Source organism: Calypte anna, chromosome 3 (genome assembly GCF_003957555.1).
Source record: "Calypte anna isolate BGI_N300 chromosome 3, bCalAnn1_v1.p, whole genome shotgun sequence".
Taxonomy (NCBI): Eukaryota; Metazoa; Chordata; class Aves; order Apodiformes; family Trochilidae; genus Calypte; species Calypte anna.
This window is the reverse complement of record NC_044246.1, coordinates 57117848-57138564: the sequence shown is the minus strand read 5'-3', so window position 1 is coordinate 57138564 and position 20717 is coordinate 57117848. Positions and strand designations below refer to the sequence as shown.

The window sequence follows — 20717 nt, the reverse complement described above, 5'->3', positions numbered from 1 at the left end:
TATACACTCCCCATCCTGTGAGTGAGGGAAGGGATGAGCAAGCCAACCTCCACCCCTGTTCCCCACTGTAACATAGTGGTATGTATCAAGTGGGACCTTGAGATGCTGAGACAAAAAAAGAACAGAGTAGTTGTGATTTGTTTTAGGTGTCATCTCCAGGACTGAAGAACTACAGATACTTACAATACTAACTTTGCAAAAAACTTAATATTCAGTACAATTAGTAAAGCTGATTAAAAAAAAAAAAAGTACTAGACAGCTGACACAGGCCATATATTATACACAGATTCATTTTGTTTGTAAAAACTTGTACCTTTTCCATTGTAAATAAAGCATGTGAGTAAATAGCCTGTGACTTAACTTTCAGATTCTTCAAAACATTTTACTTCCTACAGCATAAAAAAAATGAACAGAACTACATGCAGGATTTGGAGAAACTGATAAGTATGAATGAACACTATGTATGGCTTCAAATCACCCTAACCTACTTTATTTGCTACTCCTACTACTTGGTAGCTGTCACACTTTTTGTTGCTGCTTAGCTAATCTTAGAAATATGCCAGCTGGGGCTTGTTTGCCACTTCTGCTTCAGGGTTTGATTGTCAAAAACATAGGCTGCACCCATAAAAACAAGCAAACAATGCATAAAGCAAGGACAAACCTGACTAGTCTTTGTAGTTTTTCAGCTGAACTTCAATTATTGCAAGAAAAAGCCCAAGTGCCTCAAAAGATGACCAATGAGAATGCCCTACCATGCATGTAAATTAGAGTAACACTGTCATGGTTGAAAATTTCGTTATCATCATAAACACTCATAAAAACTCATGGTGCTGAGACAATTCATGGCTTCAGAAATAAAAAAACATTACTTTGGGGAATTATATTACCCAAGAGATTTCAGGTGGCAATTACGTGAATTACTCTATATCGGAAAACAGGACACAGATGCTTATAGGTAGCAAGAGGCTGAGAAGGAGGTTTATAAAACTCAACTTGTAATTTCTGAATTATTTTCCATCTAAAAATGATGTTTTAAATTTTTCTTTCTGGAGGACAAGGTGGCTGGGAGAGAGCACAGCATGCTTTATATTAGGGATTATGAGGAGAGAAGGCAAAGTTTGGGTGGTTTGTTTTATAAAAAGAAACCTTAAAACACATCACCATGGAAGATCTGACCTTAAGACAATTAAACAATTATCTGACATTATTTATTAAAAATTCTATTTTAGATGAATACATTTATAAACAGACAGACATTTCTGCTGTGGGTTGTTGTATGATTTTTTTTTTTGTCCCAACAGTGAACTATCAGCCTATAAGCCCCCAAAAAATCTCAAAAATATACCCATACTTTTAAACACTTCAGAGTTAACAATAGTTCAGTTCACTTTACTCAGAACCATGCATTAAAGAAAATATGAAGCCTTTTACTTAAACACTTCAGTATTTATTATATCCTTCGGGAGTGGTTATGGAGAGTTGAACTACATACCAACTTACACCAAAATAACTAAATCTGTTTTCATTTCACACTTTGTGTTAATTCTCAGGAAATCTGCGTGTGCAGATTTATTTTGGAACCAGGCACTTTTTGGAAATATTGTCCCTGGCACTGAAGAGGTGGAAATAGGTACTGCCAGCACCGAGTGGCCATAAAACAACAGAGGGCTGGCCAGGAAAGTACCAGAGCTGGCTCCCATTTGATATGCTTCTCTCAAGTGCCACTGAAACCAGGGTCTGCTCTTACTCGTGTTAACAGGGAGCAGCCCCAAATGGCAGCATTTTGCCATGTATGCTGAAATCATCCCTTACATTTGCATACCAGGAGACGCAAAGTGTCCCATACGTGTCCTGTGTCACCTCTGTGCTGGCCAGTGATTTTGCCCATCCTCCTGTGGAGCCACAGTCATGCTTCCCTTCAGTCATTGCTTCTTTTGTTGTGTATACACACAACAAGAAGAAAACAAACCACCAAACCCTACATGTATTTTTTTTTTTTTAGATCTTCATAAACTCCAGTTCTGTACAACATTTGCTTCCCTGAAATCCAAATTCATTTTAGCATCCTGACTTAGAGCTCAAGGCTGGTGGAACCATTACTACTTCATATTTTCAACAATGGTGTTATTTTCCTCTCAGTTCCTAGTACTCTTCTACATATTTAACTATAGAATCACAGAACAGTTTGGGTTGGAAGAGACCTTCACTGGTCACCTAGTCCACCTCGTCTGCAATGAGCAGGGACATCTTCAACTAGACCAGGTTCTGATATGGACCAAGCATAACGCTACAGCAAGAAGCTGCTGGTTACCAGCTCAAGCATTTCAAAAAAATCCATCTTCCCCTACAACAGAAAAGGCAGCACTGCCTGGCAAGGGGCATATTAGCAAAAATTCTTTTTATTCTGAGTAACTGCTACAGTATCCCAGTATCTCAAGCTATGGCCCTCACTGGAAACAGAATACCTCTATCAGTAAAAACTGCTACCCCAGTGAAGTTTGCTGGTATTCTGTCTCCAGGGAAAACAGAATACCAGCAAATCAATCAGCTGCACTTAATACTGGTCATGTTAGTCAGCTGAGCACAAACAGATTAGGTCTGGTTTTATTTTTATTTGCACCAACACTAAAGTCTTCCTATCAGCAGCAGTAGCTTTATGGGTAAGTTTGTCCAGAGTGCCACTTTTCCAAGGGAAAGCAAGGGGAGATGCTGTGAGCTGACACAAAGCTACCACCAACACAGCATGTAAGAGCCAAACTACTGATGCATCTGGGTGCAGGCAATTAAGACCAGGAAGAAATCACTGCTATGTAAAAAAAAAGCTGAAAACGTTGCTGATGTGACACCATTCAAGAAGCTCACCAACCAGTGATGGACAAAGAGCCCAACATAAGCCAACATGACCACATCAGTGCATATCATATGGAGTAACATGAGCTAACAGAGTAATGTGAGCAGCCTCATCATTTACAGCTTTTGGGGTTTTTTGAGGTAGTAGTGAGAGTGAGCAACACAGGCAAGATAAGTGCATGCTGTCTGCTTATCTGCATTGGAGATCTTGCTCTTGCATTTGTTCAGATATGTTTTCCTTTACCACAAATATTTCAATGTATTTCCTTTATGCTCATATATAGAAACTGTTCCTCCTGCATACAGCATCCCAAGTTAATACTGATCTTGGTACCCCAACACAAAAGCTCACCCCCTCCTGCGTTCAATGGCCTCAGAAAGGCTAGAGCCTTACAACCTCCATTTTCAATCAAAACCAAAGAAGATTCCTACCTTTACGTTATCTTCAGGTATTACTATAAAAATTGCAGACCTTGACATTTCTTATACATACTGAAAAGTCTACATTTATAGCTCAGTGTTTACCCATTCCCAATCTGTGGGTTGCAAGCAAAAACACTCCAAAAATTTAGAACTCCATGTAGCCAAGAAAAAGTTAATCATCCTCCTGCCAAAAATAATATCCTTATTGGGGTACTCAAGAAATAGCACTCTATCATACTGTCTTAAGTGCATTATAGCAGATTTTCACATGTGGCTGCTGGAATTAGGCACGTACCTTTCAGCTTGCTCTTTTTCACTTCTCAGCCTTAATCTAATGGCTTTGAATACACTCAACTTTTGTTCTGCCAGCAGCATAAGGAAAAATTTATAGCAAAACCACAGATTTTTAAATCAGTGGGAGTTAAACTCAAGGGCCTAAAAATTGTAGACTCTATCTTTATCTTAAGAGCAACGTAAAATATTTTTCCCATTAGCACTTTCCACTTCTAACATGTCAAAATCCGCTTCAGACATTTATGTCCGCCATTCACAGACTTTTTAGTTGGAATCCTTCAGAGATCCATATTACAAAGTTCATCTGGGACAAGTCTTTGAGAGCAATAATCATTGGAGTTATCACATACACATCAATTGTGAAATTTACTTAACCAAAGTCAAAAAGCATCTGACCCCTTCCACAGAAATCCTCAGACATAACCCCATGAAGTAATTTAGTGTGTACATTATAATCCTTTACCAATTTCTGTAGTAAAACCATCCTTTGACTTGTTTGCAAGGGGTTGTTAGAATTCAAAGCAGGGATTTTTGAGGAAGGCTTTTCAGGATTGTTGGAGCAGAAGGAAATATTTCAGCCCAGGCATTAAAGAGCAGAGCAGCAAGAAGGCTGCCAGTGCCAGCATGAACCATGGTGTTACAGAGAGGGACTCTGGGAATGCACACAGCCAGACAGGAAATCCAAAACACCTTTGGACCACTGCAATATTCATCATTAGAGATGGTACCTGTGCGTTTAGTTTCCCAGTGCACCAAGATGAAATGTGATAATGATAATAAAAATATTAATTTCATATAATGCCGGGATGAAAAGCAGTGCTTTGTATTTAAAGGTCTACGTAATGTTACAGTGATTTATGTAATTATTTTCCTTTATCATTAAGGTCACCTTACTTGTCACAATCAGCCCAAGTCTGAAAACTACCAGGCACTCCTACTCCCTTCCTCTCAGATCTGGTGAAAGGTTTGCCCACTGATGCCCTATTCATCAAAGCCAAACTGATCAAAGTGAAGATCAACAGCAGGCAAGCCAATTCCAGCCAGATCAAGCTTGTGCAGCCCATGAATTGGAGAGCAGCTTAATCCATTGGGATATCCTGTTTCACAGGGAGAGAGATGCAGGCTCTGATACTAGCTTACTTGGGTGTGCCACTTGACCTTTGTGAATTTTCTTTGTCTTAACTGTAAAATAAATGGGAATTCGGTCATCCTTAAAGCCCTTTTGACACCCATGAGTGGGAACATCCTTTAGCTATAGCTATGGCCACATCACAATGGCCACAGCTTCACTATGGCTTACTTTGAAACTTCAGCCTTTAAAGAAGGGATGCTGCTCTCCTATTTAAAGTTGTTTGTTTTTTTTTTTGGTGGTTGTACTGGTATTTTCATACAGGTCTCACAGTTCTTTGTGTACCAGTCCATTCTTATGCATCCACAAAATCAGTAAGAGTATTTCACGTTTCCAAAATCAAGATCTGACTTCAAGACGTGCAGAGGAAAATCTTCAGGCAAGAAGATTCATATTATATAAATAACTATATAAATATTAAATAATATTAGACATCTTGCAAACTTACACTACAAGAGTGCTGGTCATTATTAGTGGTCTCATACAGATGCTGGCAGCTGAAAGTACTGTAAGCATCAGCAGTACTCACATGGTTTCATCCATTATTCATCAGCATTTTTAACTTCTGCTGATTTTTCACGTTTATTTATTTTTCTTCCTAAAATACCCTAAAGCAAGACAAGTGACATTTTTACCTCTCCCTTTCACCTGTTGGTTGCATTGGATTTTTTCACATGCAAACATTTACCCCGCTGGTAAATGTGAAACAACACACGAGAATGTAACTTGACTGCAATGTCTGCAAAGCACAAAACTTCTCTAGTTCAGTGCGTCTGATGCCTCCTGCCTCATACTAATTTTGCTTCTTTTCAACCTGTCCCTTTCCATTTGTGCTATCTGTTCTTGGAATGGTTTTACCTCTACCATCCACAGCAAAACAGATTAATTAAACACAAAGAAGACATCAGCTGGATATGACAGCACAGGTACCACATTCTCCCACTTTGGGATCTCAGGACACCCCAGACTGCTGGCAGAACCAACACAGCACTGCTTTGCAGTAGTCCTGCTCTTACACCATACTCATTACCAAGTATTAATAAAGCTTGATTAAAAACTGAAGAGCAATCTCTTGTTAGGATGAGCTCAGTTTTTAAATTTCTGTAGTGTGCAATCCAGCTTCCAAAGCATTCCTGGAGATACCAGAATTTGGGCTGCTCTTTCCACTGCTGGTAATTCCCCTTCCTCCCAAAATAAGCTCCTCTCTATTTTTACAGCATTTCAAAGAAGAATGAGGGGTAATCTTAACAATTTTGCCAATACACAAACCTGTGACAGCTAGGGCTACTAAAATAAATGAAGGAAAGCTGGAAAGGGAGAGGGCTCAAAATATTTCTTATAATATAAATATAAAAATTTATATAAGTAATAATAGAAACACAATCCGCAAAAAAATAATGCTGTTTGCAGAGAAAAGGTAAAAGGAATATAATAGCATTTCATATGCAATAGACCAACAAAATGTTGCTCTAAAACAACCACTTTATTAGGAAACATAGGGACATACCCCACCCCCCAAAAAATTAAAAACACAAACAGGGAAAAACTTACCTACACACTTTTTCTATTTCTTTTACATCTTCTCTTACATTATAAACACATTCCCAAAGCACCAGCCTCAGGAATTTTTACCTCCTGAAGCAAACGAGCTCTTTACAAAGACAGCACTTGGGTCTAACTAGGGACTGAGGTCCAAGGATGTGAGCCTGGGGGGAGGGAGACTTCAATATCACAACCCATCCATCAACCAGCTCTATAAAGCTCTTTTGTTCCAAGTTCATACTTACCAGCTCGAGGTCAAAACTGATGTTGGAAAATGCAAATTATAAATCAACCCAGGCTTTCACCCCTCTGTGTCTTCTTGACCTTATAGGCAAACAAGAAATAGCCAAAAGGAGATTCTAGCTCCAGGACCTACACACACAAAAATGGGTATCAAGGAGTATCATCAACTTTAAAATGACTGTGGATTAAGTTCTTTAGCTATGTTACTTGTGATACAGATTAGGAAAACAAAATATCAGAATACATTAATTTAGCATCCAATGCTTTTAGTTCTTTGGTTTTCTTAAAGAGTTTGGACAAAGTCAATTGTCTGTTTCCATCTGACTGGGTCATTTTTAGTTATGGGTTGGGGGTTTTGTTGCAGTTGGGTTTGTGTTGTTTTTGAGACACATACACAAGGCTTGATTGAAAATGCCACAGTGAAAACTAACTGGCTTAAAAAAAAAAAAAAAAAAAAACACCACAAAAAACTCCATAAAAAAACCCACCACACACCAAAAACAAAAATCACCTTTTCCTCTCCAGTGAAAAACAAAGGAACACATCTCTATTAGCCTTTGGCTTTAAGAAGGCCTGGGTCAGATACGGCCATCCTTAACAAAGAAGAAAAATAGTAGGTATTATGAATAAAAATCTAGGGTTTCACTGCAGTAGAGAAAACAGGATGTATTCCATATACTGTAAGTATTCTCCTTAGAAAAACAACATAAGGAAAAAAAAATCACTCATTATGCATGAATTCTTAAGGCCAGACTTTTCATTGAACCCCATTTTTGTGAGATTCCACAGCAGAAAGTAAAAAGTGCCAAATACCTGAGATTACAAGCTTATCCAATGCATATTTCCCAGAGGTGCTATGACAAAAAAAAAAAATCAATTTACATGTATAATATAATAATGGTATAAGAGAACTCTGACACAAAACTGTGATCTAGTACTTGAATCTCTTCATTAAGCATGATCTGCTAGTTTTTAGAATTCTCATCTCAAAACTTTTTATAGTTTTATTCCAAGAGCTTACATATAACATCTTTCATATGGGAAAAGTCCTGCCAAGAGCTTTAAATACAGCTTTATCAAATGCCAGTTTGGCTTCCTCCATGTGAATTTGGACAGTTTAATGAGAGTTTATGAACCTTCATTGGAAAACAAAACAAAACAAAAAACAACTTGCAATAATAGCTTGCCATTCGTGTATGTAATAGGTTATGTGAAATACCAGATAATCCTGGAGTCTAATAAGATTTTAAAGTAAGTTATGTTTCTCCAATAGCTTTTATTTAGCCCTTAAATCACAAGTTTAATGTAAAGCACCATCATATGTACAAAGCCCTGCCAAGTAACTCAGCCTAAAAGGATGCTTACTTAGGGAGAGGACAGGAAAATGTGTTAATTAGCAACACCTCAGGATACTGAGGGACTACTTTATTTGATGAATTGCTGCTGTGGATGATGAAAAAGGTGTTTCCTGCAATTCTCACAAGACTTCACTTGCTTGTCTGAAGCAAGATGAAGAACACAATTATAAGGTGTATTTTCTGGTCTGTTTAATAAAGCTCCTGTCAACAAAAACAAAACAAAAAAAAGTATTGTATTAATGTAACCTAGATCCTAGACAGTTTCCAAAAAGCACTACTGAAGATTATTTGTCAGAATTTCTACCTGAAGCCACTACTGAGATGCTTAAGCATGGGAAAGGGCTGTCAGGACTCCTGCAAACACTGAATGTTTTTACCTTACAGATACTGTTGGCAATGTCACTTAAAGAGGGAAAAAAACAGTTTTCACTACCTCCACTGCAGATAGTTTCCATTCTTCTGATATCAAGTTTAATACCTTGCCTTTCAATAGAAGGTATAGGCATTTTTGTTGAGAATATGAGAAGTTCTTCCAAATAATCCCTGCAAGGTTACAAATCTTCAAGTAAGTTAATATATGATTTTTGGCTGCCATATTTGCTACTTAAGATTAACTAAAACTTCCTCTTACCCATCCTTTTTTCAGATAAATATACTAAGTCAGTTACCTAGGGCCAAAGAATACCCCAGCTTTCTTGAGCAGGTTGTATATCTTGGGTACAAATCAGCATCCCTCTTGGACTGCTCTGTGGGAAGAAGAGTGTACTGGGCAAAAACCCACCTGAACACAGAACTCAGCACCCTGCTCAAGCTGAGCCTACTCTGAGTAGGGTAGTTAGATTGGGTCATCTGCAGAGGTGCTGTCTCATTTCTGGGATTCTGTGGTTTTAATGACAACCAAAAGAGCATCAGCACTTTTAATTTCAAAGCTCTCAATACATGATCTTTGGTGACTCCAAAACTTCACTTGTGGTAAATCAAAGACTCCTCCTCAAAAAGTTTCATTCCATGCAAATTCCCACAGTCACAGCTTCAACAGCAACCACTGAGGAGGGAATTTTAAAAAGGTTCTACAGCAAACATCATACAGTTCAAGTATCTTTAATAACATCCTGAAAGCAGAGACTGTGCTCTAGTGTCAACTGAGATCATGAAGGACTTTTTGTCATCACTTCATGGTGTAGCAGCAGCATTCAGACCAAAACCTCCTGTTTGTTGGCATCTGCCTTCTGTCCATCCATCATTTTTTCATTTTGCTATTTCTATTAAATGTTCAGATATTCTCCCTAGTAAACTCACACTTTTACAAAAAATATATCCATGCTTTAACTTCAGTTATTCAGTTAATCCAGTTTATTTTATAAGCCACTACTAATAATCTAAGCTAGAAATACCTCATGTGTATTGACATTGAGTGTAAAAACCAGAACACAAACATGTCAAGCTGACAGGAGCTCATATGAAGACAGGCTTCTGTCTATCATGACCTAGTTCATATTTCTACCAGTTGTACTACACAATGCATTTAAATCATCAAAATATTTGATCTGTTAACCTGCAGCACATTATCTGTATGTACAATGCTAAATTACCCAATCTCTTCATCCCACTGTTTACAAGCTGTAGCTATTTCCAGACTGCAGCAAGTTTCACAGTTTGTCAGCAAGGTTACTAACAGTAACAAAGTGTTTTGTGAGAAAAAAAAGCTACTGTATTTTGTGTGTTGGGAAAAGGGGTGGGAGAGGAAAACACACTCTGTTAGAGCAACAGGGTCAAGCCAACAGGCCTCCCAGAGTACTCTCTCCCATGCCACATACCACATTCTGCAAAAGGGACAACACCAACTACAGAACTGAAGCCAAACTCAGCAAGGAGTGGGAGCAGGCAAGATAATAAAGACTGCAGATGGTTTTGGGCTTCGTGACCATCAAGCAGACACAATGTCTCTGCAAAAGATATGGAGCAAACAGAGGCTTTTGTAACATGACAAACTAAAAAAGACCAAGAGCTTTATGTTTTTGTGGTATTCTTCGCCTCAGGCAAACACTGTGGATTTGTAATTGGCTACTTTTCCTCTAGACCTCAAGAAGGCTCATAACTATCGTGAAACTTCAGGTTCTTGAACAGACCTTTTCAAACCACACTTAACTAAATTGCCATCTTCTAGCTTGACTTGTATGTGTTAAGACTAGACTCTCTTGGGGCAAAAAGCCTGATGCTCACAGTTAAATCTGTATTGTGGCTGTGCAAAATAAGCACTTTTTAATGTCTGAAGGAAATGTGTGATGGCAAGTAGGCCAACACTGCAGTTTCACCCTCCTCCAGGATAAGCAAGCACAATCTCCCTCCTCTCCACACAAGGGTCTCCTTGCAGGGCAGCCCTCCCTTGGTGGTCAGTAGTAAGTCAAGGCAGGGCGAGAGAACTGGCTCACCCTCACCTCATTTTCTTCAGCTTTCTTAAATGCAAAGATCACAATTTTAGATTACAATTCCAACAATTTTATAATATAGTTATTATGTAATTACAACTGCAGCTATAATTGCAAAATCAACTATAATAAACTATTTACATTTAAACCACCCTTGTTAAGATCACACTTGCCTCCCTGGGATGAGGTAAACCCTACATGATGCTACCCGGGATTTCAGCAAGCGCAGAAGCGGAGCCGCTCTGGCACACGTTGCACAACCAGAGCTGAGCCCAGCTGCAGCTCGGTGGGGTCAGGCCTCCCCCCCAACCTCTGCAGGACTGCTCCCCACAGGGCTGGGGCTGTCCCAGCCTGCCCAACAGGACTGCACATGCTCCCTGCTGTCAGGGTAGCAGCCAGAGATAGGGGAAGGGTGTTGGCCCTGCCAAGATCAGTTGCTATACCAGTTTCCCATATCTGGGCTTCCATCAAGCTCCTGAACACGACTGGTACAAAACACTGCACTCCCCCCTTTACTGCCCTTCTATTTTCTATCCTACAGTGTGTATTCTGCTGTCAAAATGGACTTTTTGTGATAAATATGCTTACACTTTATAATATTCTTGATCATCTATCGCATACATGTGCTATCAAAAAAAATATCTAGCAGAAGGAACCATACAGTAACTACTTACCTTCATTTTAATAGAGTAGTTTGATGAACAAGTTTCAGAAAACTGCATCTAAACTAACACATCAAGGCATAGTAAGAACATTACATTATTTTCATTCTCTTTCTCCTTCATACCACGTGTAGAATGAACTTCAAGTTCTCACTCTTATTCAAAATCTTTAAGTCACAACACAGAGTCTCCATCTTTCCAACACTACAAATTCAAGTAGTAGAAAAGATACTATAACTATATACTTCCTTGAATTATTGTTCATAAATACATTAACATATCTCAGTCTTAGAGTGATTATCTCCAGAATTTCTTGGATCACACAAAATTTAGGAAAGGAGGATTTTATTTGTGTCATGTCCCAAGTGAGATGGGGGTTGGATCTTGCTGTGTAATAATTCGAGCTTTGCTTGTGCTATCTTTCTTTAAATTGAAAAGCTAGTGCCTCAGCTAACAAAGAGGGGAATATTTTAGGTAAATTTTGTAAGCTTGTTCCTATTTTATGGCAGTTAACTTCTGTTTTCTAAATCAATATATTTTAGGCATCTCAAAGGACAATGTGGCCGGCAACAATTTGAGGGTTTTTTTTTAACGTTTAAAGACACTGGATTAGCCAAACATCCCTTAGTTCTTCAAGTCACCCAAGTAGATTCAGTTGCTTACTTTCAGCTAGATATTGCATAGGAAGGGAAAGACAGGACCACTCGCTTGGGAGTTCTTTCCGCCCATACACCAGGAACAAAAGGTGCCACTAGAGATAACTCACTAAGCTTCCCCCTCAGGTCCTGCTGAGCCTCCCATAAGCAAACTCCATCTGCTGCCAAAAGCCAAAATTCTACCAACATAGAAAAGAGAAAACAGATGTCCATTCTTCAGGAGAAAGGCTAAGCTTGCTTTCCTACTCAAACCCATGCTGTTGAGAAGGCTCACCAATGTAGCTGCCAGACACAGAAAAATACATGTAAGACAGCGAGCAGCAATGCTTACCCCACCACTTTAAAGTGGATGAGAGCCCTTCTGTAACCAGCATTTTGGTAACAAAAAGGGAAAAATCTGGAAGGAGCAAGGAGACAGAAGAGCATTCAAGTACAATATGTTACCATTTAGGTTATTCTGGGGAAGTCTCGTTTTCATTTTCCACTGGCCACTCAACCAGAAAAAAATAAAATATTTTAAAAATCAATATGCTTAACATTTTCTCAGATAGCATCCATAGCTCAAATTTACTTCAAGGGACATCTGCTATAGTCCTAATCTCTAAAAAGTAGGAACTAAGTTAATTAAAAATTTACAATCTTAAGTTAATCAAAATGTGCTTCAACTCCAGCCTGTATAGAGTAAAAGGATATCCAGTCAACTAAACAGATGTACTGGTTGTCAAGCTGTTAAATTTACACTAAAACAGAGCTGCTGTTCACATGTAGATTAGGGAAATTAAACCTACCAAAGCACTTTAAATTCAAGTAATAAGAACCCATACAGATATACATTAAAGTGAATTCCTTTGAGCTCCTTTGAATTCCTTTGAGTTTTTTTCATTTCAAGGAATTTTCATCGCTCTAACAGTGTAAATCGTTTTTTTCCTGATTCATAATTAGGATTGTATAGTAGGATTTATAATTCTACAGCAGAGAAATAAACATTTGTGTTTAAATGGGAGGCCTTAAAGATTAACAAAGGGACATACTCGGAGAGGATTAAGACTGTTACCACAGTGCTATCCACTGTACCACAACTCCAGCAGGGAAGGCCAAACGCTGGGGCTAACACCAAAGGGTATGAAATGGAGGGATGAGAAAGAGATTGTCACGAGGAAGCCAGAGGCTCCATCAAACACCCACCCTTTCCTGTCTCTGCCCCCTACCCCCTCACCTCCTTCCTCCCAAGTCCTACCAACTTTCAGGCATGAAGAGAACATAGTATTTGAGTAAGAGGAGATGCCCACGGCCAGTGCTGTCAGGCACGATATGGGTGGTAAGATGCAGAGCTCGCCCCTCGGAGCACGCAGGCCTGGAGCTGGTGAGGCAGCTCAGGGCACACCTGGGGTGGGAAACCTAGACTACTAGAAGAGCAAGAGGAAGGGAAAAACAAAAATAAATGGGGCCTAACCTAAAAAGCATGTACGCCATAGGCTCCAACAGGGGAATCACCCAGAGGAGTTATGGCAAAGCAATTACTCCGCAGGCGTTACTGCCCTGACTCCAGACTGCACCCTGACGTAAGCTCAGCCATGTTCAATAGGCCCAGAAACATTCATATTCTAGATACTCATAATTCTCAAAGGGCAACGAAATCTCATATACAGTCTGCTGATTAAAGGACTAGAGGCCAATAAATAAATAAATACTTAGATCATCAGCATACACGAATGACAAAGAAAAAAAAGCAACACAACATAACAGCCTGAAGAAACCCTGCCCTACTAAACCACATTACAATATAAATACAAACAACTTGCAAAGTCCACCCACATTAATCTCTGCTTAACCCACAGGTAGAAAGATTTTTTTTTCTAGCCTCTTCAGTGGAGTGTCATCCAGGCTCTCTGGAGACTGCCATCTAACCAGCCCAGAAACACATTTAATTACCATGTTTAATTGATCTTGTTAACAGTTCGGGTGGACAGCTTTGATCTTGCCTGCTGATAGCTAGTTTAGGACTACAAAAGGAACCAGGACTTTGCATAATCACCAAGCCTTCAATGTGCATTTTTTGATTCCTTCTGTTTCTCAACCTCCCTTTCTGCTTGTGCTGCACTGATAACAGGAACCAAAGCAAATGGCATCATTTATCATACTGTTTATTTGAAAGTGTAGGGGGAAAAAAATAATAAAAACAGAAGGAAAGGGAATTTTCCCCTCCTTCACCCAGAAAGACAGAAAAAGGATAGGAATTACCGTAGTGAATATGGCCTTGGAAACATTAAGCACAGTCAGACAACTGATGACAGCCAGCACCAACCACTTCAGAGAAAGGTGGAGGAATCACTAAGCACATGAGGAATAATATGCTCCCCGTCCTTCTTGAAAGCCTCATTTGACTCTCCATTGGTTTGAACTCCAGGAGAGAGGTTTTGAGAAATTTCAGTGGCTTTCCACTGTGTTGTTTTATGTTTGTTAATAGGTTCACCCAAAAAATGCCTCTTCTGCAGAAACTTCATATTACCAGCTTAGGAGGGAAGCCCACAAGACCAAGATTACTAGCTCACACTCAACCAAGTTGAGACTGTGCCAATACTAATAGGAAGAGAAACTTCTGAGGACATTTTACGGCATCCTAAAATAGCCAGGAACCTTTAAAATAGATCCTAATTAAAAACAACTAAACCCAAGTATGTTTAATTCATTAACTACCTCTTCTAAACACTGTTTTCCTGAATGATCAAACAAATCATAAGACCTACAGAAATAAATGCTCATAGGTGGTGTATAATAGGTCCTGAACAACGTACAAAGCAGCTCTAAATTTCAGCCAAAGAGTGTCAACTCGTTTGAAAACAGCAAGCCAAACCCTCAGCAAACTGAATTCAGCTGGAGCCTTGCCACTCAGCAGGACAACAACTTGGCCAACTGTCCCCATGGGAAATCTTTTTCTAACTCAGACTTTCTTCCTGCTTATTTCAAATGAAATCTCCTTTGGATCAGGTTGAATTTCCACAGATAATTAGTCTTGCACTAGCTAAATAAAACAAGAGTTATATTGCTTCTAAACAGCAATCTGAATAATTACAACAGGGTTAAAGAGAGATTTTTTTTTTTTTCCTAGGGGAACTTAGCAATTAACTGTTTAACATGGTTTGAACTTTGGTGCTAAATCTTCCTATAACACAGCAGAGAGGAGAAAGGTGCCACTGTTCACAGTCACCTGAAGCACCTGTAGAACAGCATAGCTGAGCTGTAGCTATCAAATACTGTTAGAACAGACTTTTTTTCCCCTGAAAGTCAGTCTCTTTTCACCAAAAATTCCTTAATATTTAGGATGCGGGGGTGTTTTGGATTCTGTCCTAAACAGAAAAGTCAGTCCCTTTTCACCAAAAATTCCTCAACATTTAGGATGTGGGGGTGTTTTGGATTCTGTTCTAAACCTTTTTCTTAAGGTTTCTTCTGATACTAAAAGATGGGAGATACCTTGTACACTCTTTCCTTATATCACACGCAATAGGAAGCCCAGAAAGTCAGCTCATCTCCTGCCTACTACTGATACTGTCTGAAATAATGCTCAATTTTGGTGGCTAGGAATGGAGGAGGGGTTTCCCTAGGAATAAGCTGAATAAAGCTTCCTGTTCGGCTAAAGCAGGAAATGTGCTCCAGTACTGCCTTCCACACAAAGAGTGGAAAATACTTACTAAACAAAATAGCAGGAGATGAAGTGTAAACTGGATTGTCCTTCCATCATGCAGATAAATGGACAAAGCCATACCTCCCACTCCCCAGTTCTTCTTCATTAATATGCTTAAACTTGGGGAAAAAAAAGAAAAACATACATGCATATGTATACACATTCTGTATGCACATCAAGTGTTTACACTGTGCCTTTAAAACCAAATACTGAAGGATTTTAAACAACAGCAACAAAGCTAATTAGGAGGTAGCATTTCCTCCCTCCCACAGGATCAGTTTCTTCTTGTTTGAAAAGGAGGTACAACTGGCCAAACCCCATCCTACTACTGGAGAAACCGAACCAGAAGCTGTCATTAGGTTAACCTCCCAACAGTTTTTTCAGTACATCCCTTCAGAAAGACTAAAAATAAAGAGCATGGAAGATAGAAGGAACAGCCCTCCAGACTGCCGAACCATCAGCAAAGAATAGTGCCATCAATTTTTGCTTAAGAATCTGCACATGGTAGAAGACAAATATTAACGTAAAAAAGCCTCCTCCTTCATGCCCTATAAAAACCATGACTTTTTAAGACCTCACAGTGTTTCCCAAGAGCTGGCCTTACAATTCATGCAGGATTTCTCTGCTACCATTTGATGAGCCTTTTGATGAGCTCTGATCACTTCAAAGAGGCACTTGTCCTCACCCACTCTGATGTTTAAGAACTGAAAGTGATGAAAACTGGATCACCTAATGCTAGGTCACAGCTGCAGATGAAGCAAGTTGGGCAGGTTCCATGGTGTAAAACATGTATGTTTCCAGCATCCATCTGCCTTAATAACAAAACACCACTCAAAACAACAGTGCATGTAAGCTTAATGAAAACCCGATGAAAGACTGTTACAGGAAGTATTGAATCTAATTAATTCACCAGAAGTGGCTAGTGCAGCTAAACTAAGGTCATGAGTACTGCATACTACACTTAAATTTTATGAAACACCTGGAGTCATTAGTGTCTCCCACCACCATGAGTTACAAAGCAGTCATCAGCCCCACAGGGACATGTCTCATCATATTTTGTGCCCCTTCTTATGCAACTACACCCTGCTCATCATGCAAAGCTCAAATACATGTCAATAAAGCATTTTACTAAATATCCTTAAAAATACCTTTGCACTAAAACAGTCAGGCACAAGTTTCTCCACTGGGGGACATAAAGAGAAGCTTCTCTACCACTCTAAGTGGACAATTTAATGCAGTCAAACCAACCCAGTGAACCCCAATGTGAGGGGCAAACTCTCAAAAAACTAAGTATACATACAACTGAAATCCACCTTCAATATCCTGAAGCAGAAATGAAATTAAATTCCGAGTACGTGTGGCACACTAAAACCCTTAAGCAAGCAGGCCTCCCAGTTGAAGGACATGGCAGAAGTCCACTCTTGACAGATGAAAAAGGTTCCCCCTAGTAAGGCTTTCAAAGATGTAGTGCCTGCTGCAACACAGCACATCAGTTTGCCACACCCGAAAGCTCTCTCACATGTGGTGCAGTGAACAGATATATTGGAAGTAATGCATTCACTACAGGATACCTAAGAGCATATAACAGAAGAGAAACAGCAGACACCATTCAAGACACATTTGCCTATCAATACTCCAAAATATACATGTCTCTGAGCATATGGATGCTACAGACACACATCCAAGGATGAACCACACAACCAGAGAAGCAGGCACAGTCCATGACTGTAAGGAGTGACTGAAGGCAGAGAGCTTTGTTCCACCTGCTTTCCCTCCCTCACACCCCCACCCATGCTCAGCAGGGAACACACAGTAATGGACCTCTGCTATCTAAAGGATACAACATGGAAACTTCACTTTGAAACAAAAGGATGACAGAACACAAGTAACAACCCCTCACAATTCCAAGGAATGTACTTTCCCAAGGACCAGGGACACATGCAGCATAGCTTGTACCAGCTGCCAGTCTGCAGCTACTTCCAGTAGTGACCTAGATTTTAAGTTTGCTAGTCCTCTTCTGGTCCCTTCACATAAAATCCATATTGAGATCACAAAAGTCACCCTGGGACCTTAGCTTCCAAGAGGAAACTATTGTTTGAGACCCACAAAGGGAAGAAAATCATTTCTTCAAGTAGAAATTATTTGTAATTTCAAAAGCAGGTGTACAAAATTCCATTCCCTCAGCCTGAAAGCCAGAGCAAAGTACTCAAGTCATCTGATACATCATGCTGCATGTGCCTGTGTACCACAAGAGATACAGTAGTTTACAAGAAAATATTTATGAGCAATAAGAATCTAGTCAATGGGAAAACAAGTTTGTTTACAATCCTTGTTATTCTTACAGTGCCAAACCATCAACCAACTTTCTCCATGAAGCTTCTGTATCTTCAAAAATGGGAAGGAAAAATACCCTTGTTATTGTTCCAAAACAAAGCCAGCATTATTAAACCCTTTTCTTTGTTTTGCAGATATTTTCCTTTAATGCCAGGAACAGGGTTAAACTTGCAGACAAGTCTTGATGGCTTGCATTATAAAAATGCTCATGATTCTAATTGCAGCTGATCATCCCACTCAGTCTCCTCAACCAGATTACAATATCTAGACAGCATACAAGATCATTGATGTGAATTTATGTTCACCTTCATGTCAATAGTCTTAGCCTACACATCAATTCCCTGACCAATAGGCAAATAACCTTCCTCTACAGAAAAAAAAAGCTGTGCTTCATACAGTTAAAAAAAGAGAAAAAAACCACTCATTGATTCTAGTGAATGAGATCTTAGAAAAGTAAGTAGTAGCAGCAGCAATGCAGCTGCTAAGTAGCAAAATTAAATTTGACAGCAGAGAATGCCACTTACCAAAGAATTTAAAAACAAATGGAGAAAGTGAAACATGAGAACTGAGTCCAGTCTTGGGAATTGCAATGACAAGAGCAAAGATCATCAATTTAAAAGCAATAATAGGCTTAGTTCAAAGAACTGAGTTGTAATTAAAAAGAAAGTAAGTAGCAAATGTATAATTTGTGCAAAACAATAACCAAGAGAGAATAAAATAATTAAATGTTTAACATGTGACATTTTGGTGTTTGCACAGTGCAGCACTAGAGCCTTATTTCACCCCTCCCTTCACAAGCACTGCATCAGTGTATGGTAATAATCTGCTCCCTATTTAAATTCAATAAATAAAGCTTCCTATCAAGCATCAATGTAATACACAGTCATACTGCAGGTATCTCCAGTAATCAAACATTCTCATTTCATGTCTGACTACACCATGACATGCAAAACTAACATAACTATATTGACAGAAAATAATATACTTGCCTTGGTGAGGAAGAAAAGTTTCTTAAGGTGGTCAAGCAATTACAAAGCGCAAAAAATGTCAAACTGGTTATCACAAACCTTTAGCCTCACATTTACAAATCACAGAAATAGCCTTTGGTGAGGGTGATGACAGTTTCCTCCTTTGGAAGAGCCTGATATTTAAATATGCCGTAAGGAATAATTCTTCAATAGCATAGGTACGTTACCTATACAAGTTTCATACTCTTTGAATCCATTCTGTTGTGAAAGGCCTTCTTTACCAGTTTTTTTCATAAGTATGCCATATGCAAAGCAGGCTTCGTGCTTCTATTGAAAACTACGGGTGGTCTCCATGCAGCAATCCGATTTAGGCTGCACTCACACCTTACACAGCTGCCACAGAAGTTGCAACACAGTTCTCTGGATTCCTGAATGTTCCCAACACATTGAGAAAGCTAAGCTGATGTTGCAAGACATTTTTCACTAACTCTGTGGGTACTTGGGACACACACAAATAAATGGAGCACACACATGGAGCAGGTAAAATGGTTACAGGACACTTTCTCAAAAGTTAGACCAAGTTCCAAAAAAACCTTTTCCTAGAGTTCTGTGGAGCTGCACCATCAGTTGATTCTGAGGGTCACGTTACAGGCTCGGAAAATTAACAAGAACCTCCCCATACTGACACTACTCAGGAATCTGAGGCTGAATCCGTATCTCGCCGCTTATGCTCTGTATGAAGTCTGAACAAACTTGGGAACCGTTCTGCTCACAGAACAGAAGCTCGGGAGAACCGAGAGAGATACAAAACCAGCTGCATAGTATACCCAGGTTTCTGTTTACCGAGGTCTTCCCATGCACATACAAAAGAATTAATCAGGCATGCGGGTTGAACTGTCAGAAGCCCTGCTGATCCTAAGTCTAGCGCAAACCCAGCATATACACATAAACAAACCCACCCAGCCCTCCCTCGGGATTACAGCGCTATCTTCCAGTTAAAAACCTCCCCGCGTTAGACGCGCTGACAGACAGACAGACAGACAGCACCCCTCCGCCCCTGTCTCAACCCGCTGACCTCACTACAGACACCCTCTTCCCACCGTATCAGGTTTCTGCCGGACAGGGGCACTGAGAAAGCACCGGCAGCCACCGGCCCGACACCCCGACACCTCCCCGCCCGGGCGGCAGCCAGCGCCGGAGCCGCCGGGACGAGGCCGGGGGACAGGGTCAGCGGGAAAGGGAAGGGAGGGAGCAGTACCCAAGTAGCAGCCGGCAGCCACCGGCGGGGGCCCCGGGAGCGGCCGCCGCTGCCGCCACCTGAAGGCGGGAAGGGCGAGGGGGGGGGGGGATGCCTAAGTTTCTCCCCTTTTTTGTTTAAACAAATAAATAAATAAAGCACACCCTGCCGCGCAAACTGACCCGCCACTAGGCTCGGGGGAAAGGAGGAGAACGATCCCCCCACACTCCCCTATCCAAGCCACCCTCTCCCACCCGGGTCTCGCAGCGGAGGGGAAGGGTGGCACTCACGGATCTTGACTTTGCGGTGGTCGAGGCGGGCGAGGAGAGCTTCCAAAGCGCCCAGGCGGCGCTGGAGCCGGGCGTTGCGGTGGCAGAGGGAATCCGCCTCGCTGAGGATCCCGCCGAAGATGTCGCCGGCACAACGGGAGAGGTCGGAAAGCTGCATCAGCAGGGACACCAGCGCGTACGAGCTGACCTGTTCCAGCGTCCCGAAGAGCGGTACCGCACCGCGCCGGCGCCCGCCGCCCCCCTCCGCCGTCCCGGCATGGTCCCCCGGCGCCGGGCCGCCCCGCTCCGCGCCGTCCCCGCCGGCCTCCTCCAACCTGCACAGCTTCAGCGGCTCCAGGGTCCGCAGGGGGAACGGCATCGCGGCCGGTGGAAGGAGGGCAGCGCAGGGCACGGCGGCGGGATGGGGGCAGGGTGTGAGGAGGGGCGAGAAGCTAGGAGTCCCCGCCGCAAAAAGTCTTCATCCGCGCAGCAGCCGCGGTGACAAAAGTTCAGAAAGAGAATGCAGGGAGGGACGGAGAGAGAGGGAGAGAGGGAGGGGGAACAACAGCAGCAACAACAAATGAATGGGGGCGGGCGGGCTACGCGCTCCGGGGCCGGGGCTGAGCCGCCGCCGCCGCCGC

At 41.0% G+C, this 20717-nt stretch overlaps 1 protein-coding gene across 1 annotated transcript in view; it reads right to left on the bottom strand.

Annotated features, from left to right (window-relative positions):
• The window catches only part of NHSL1 (NHS like 1), a 178127-nt gene extending 157672 nt beyond the window's left edge, over positions 1 to 20455 (bottom strand). The window contains exon 1 of the mRNA XM_030448568.1: positions 20098 to 20455. Within this exon, the coding sequence (XP_030304428.1) occupies positions 20098 to 20455 (358 nt within the window). The remainder of the gene's footprint in view (positions 1 to 20097) is intronic.
• Between the last annotated feature and the right edge of the window lie 262 nt (positions 20456 to 20717).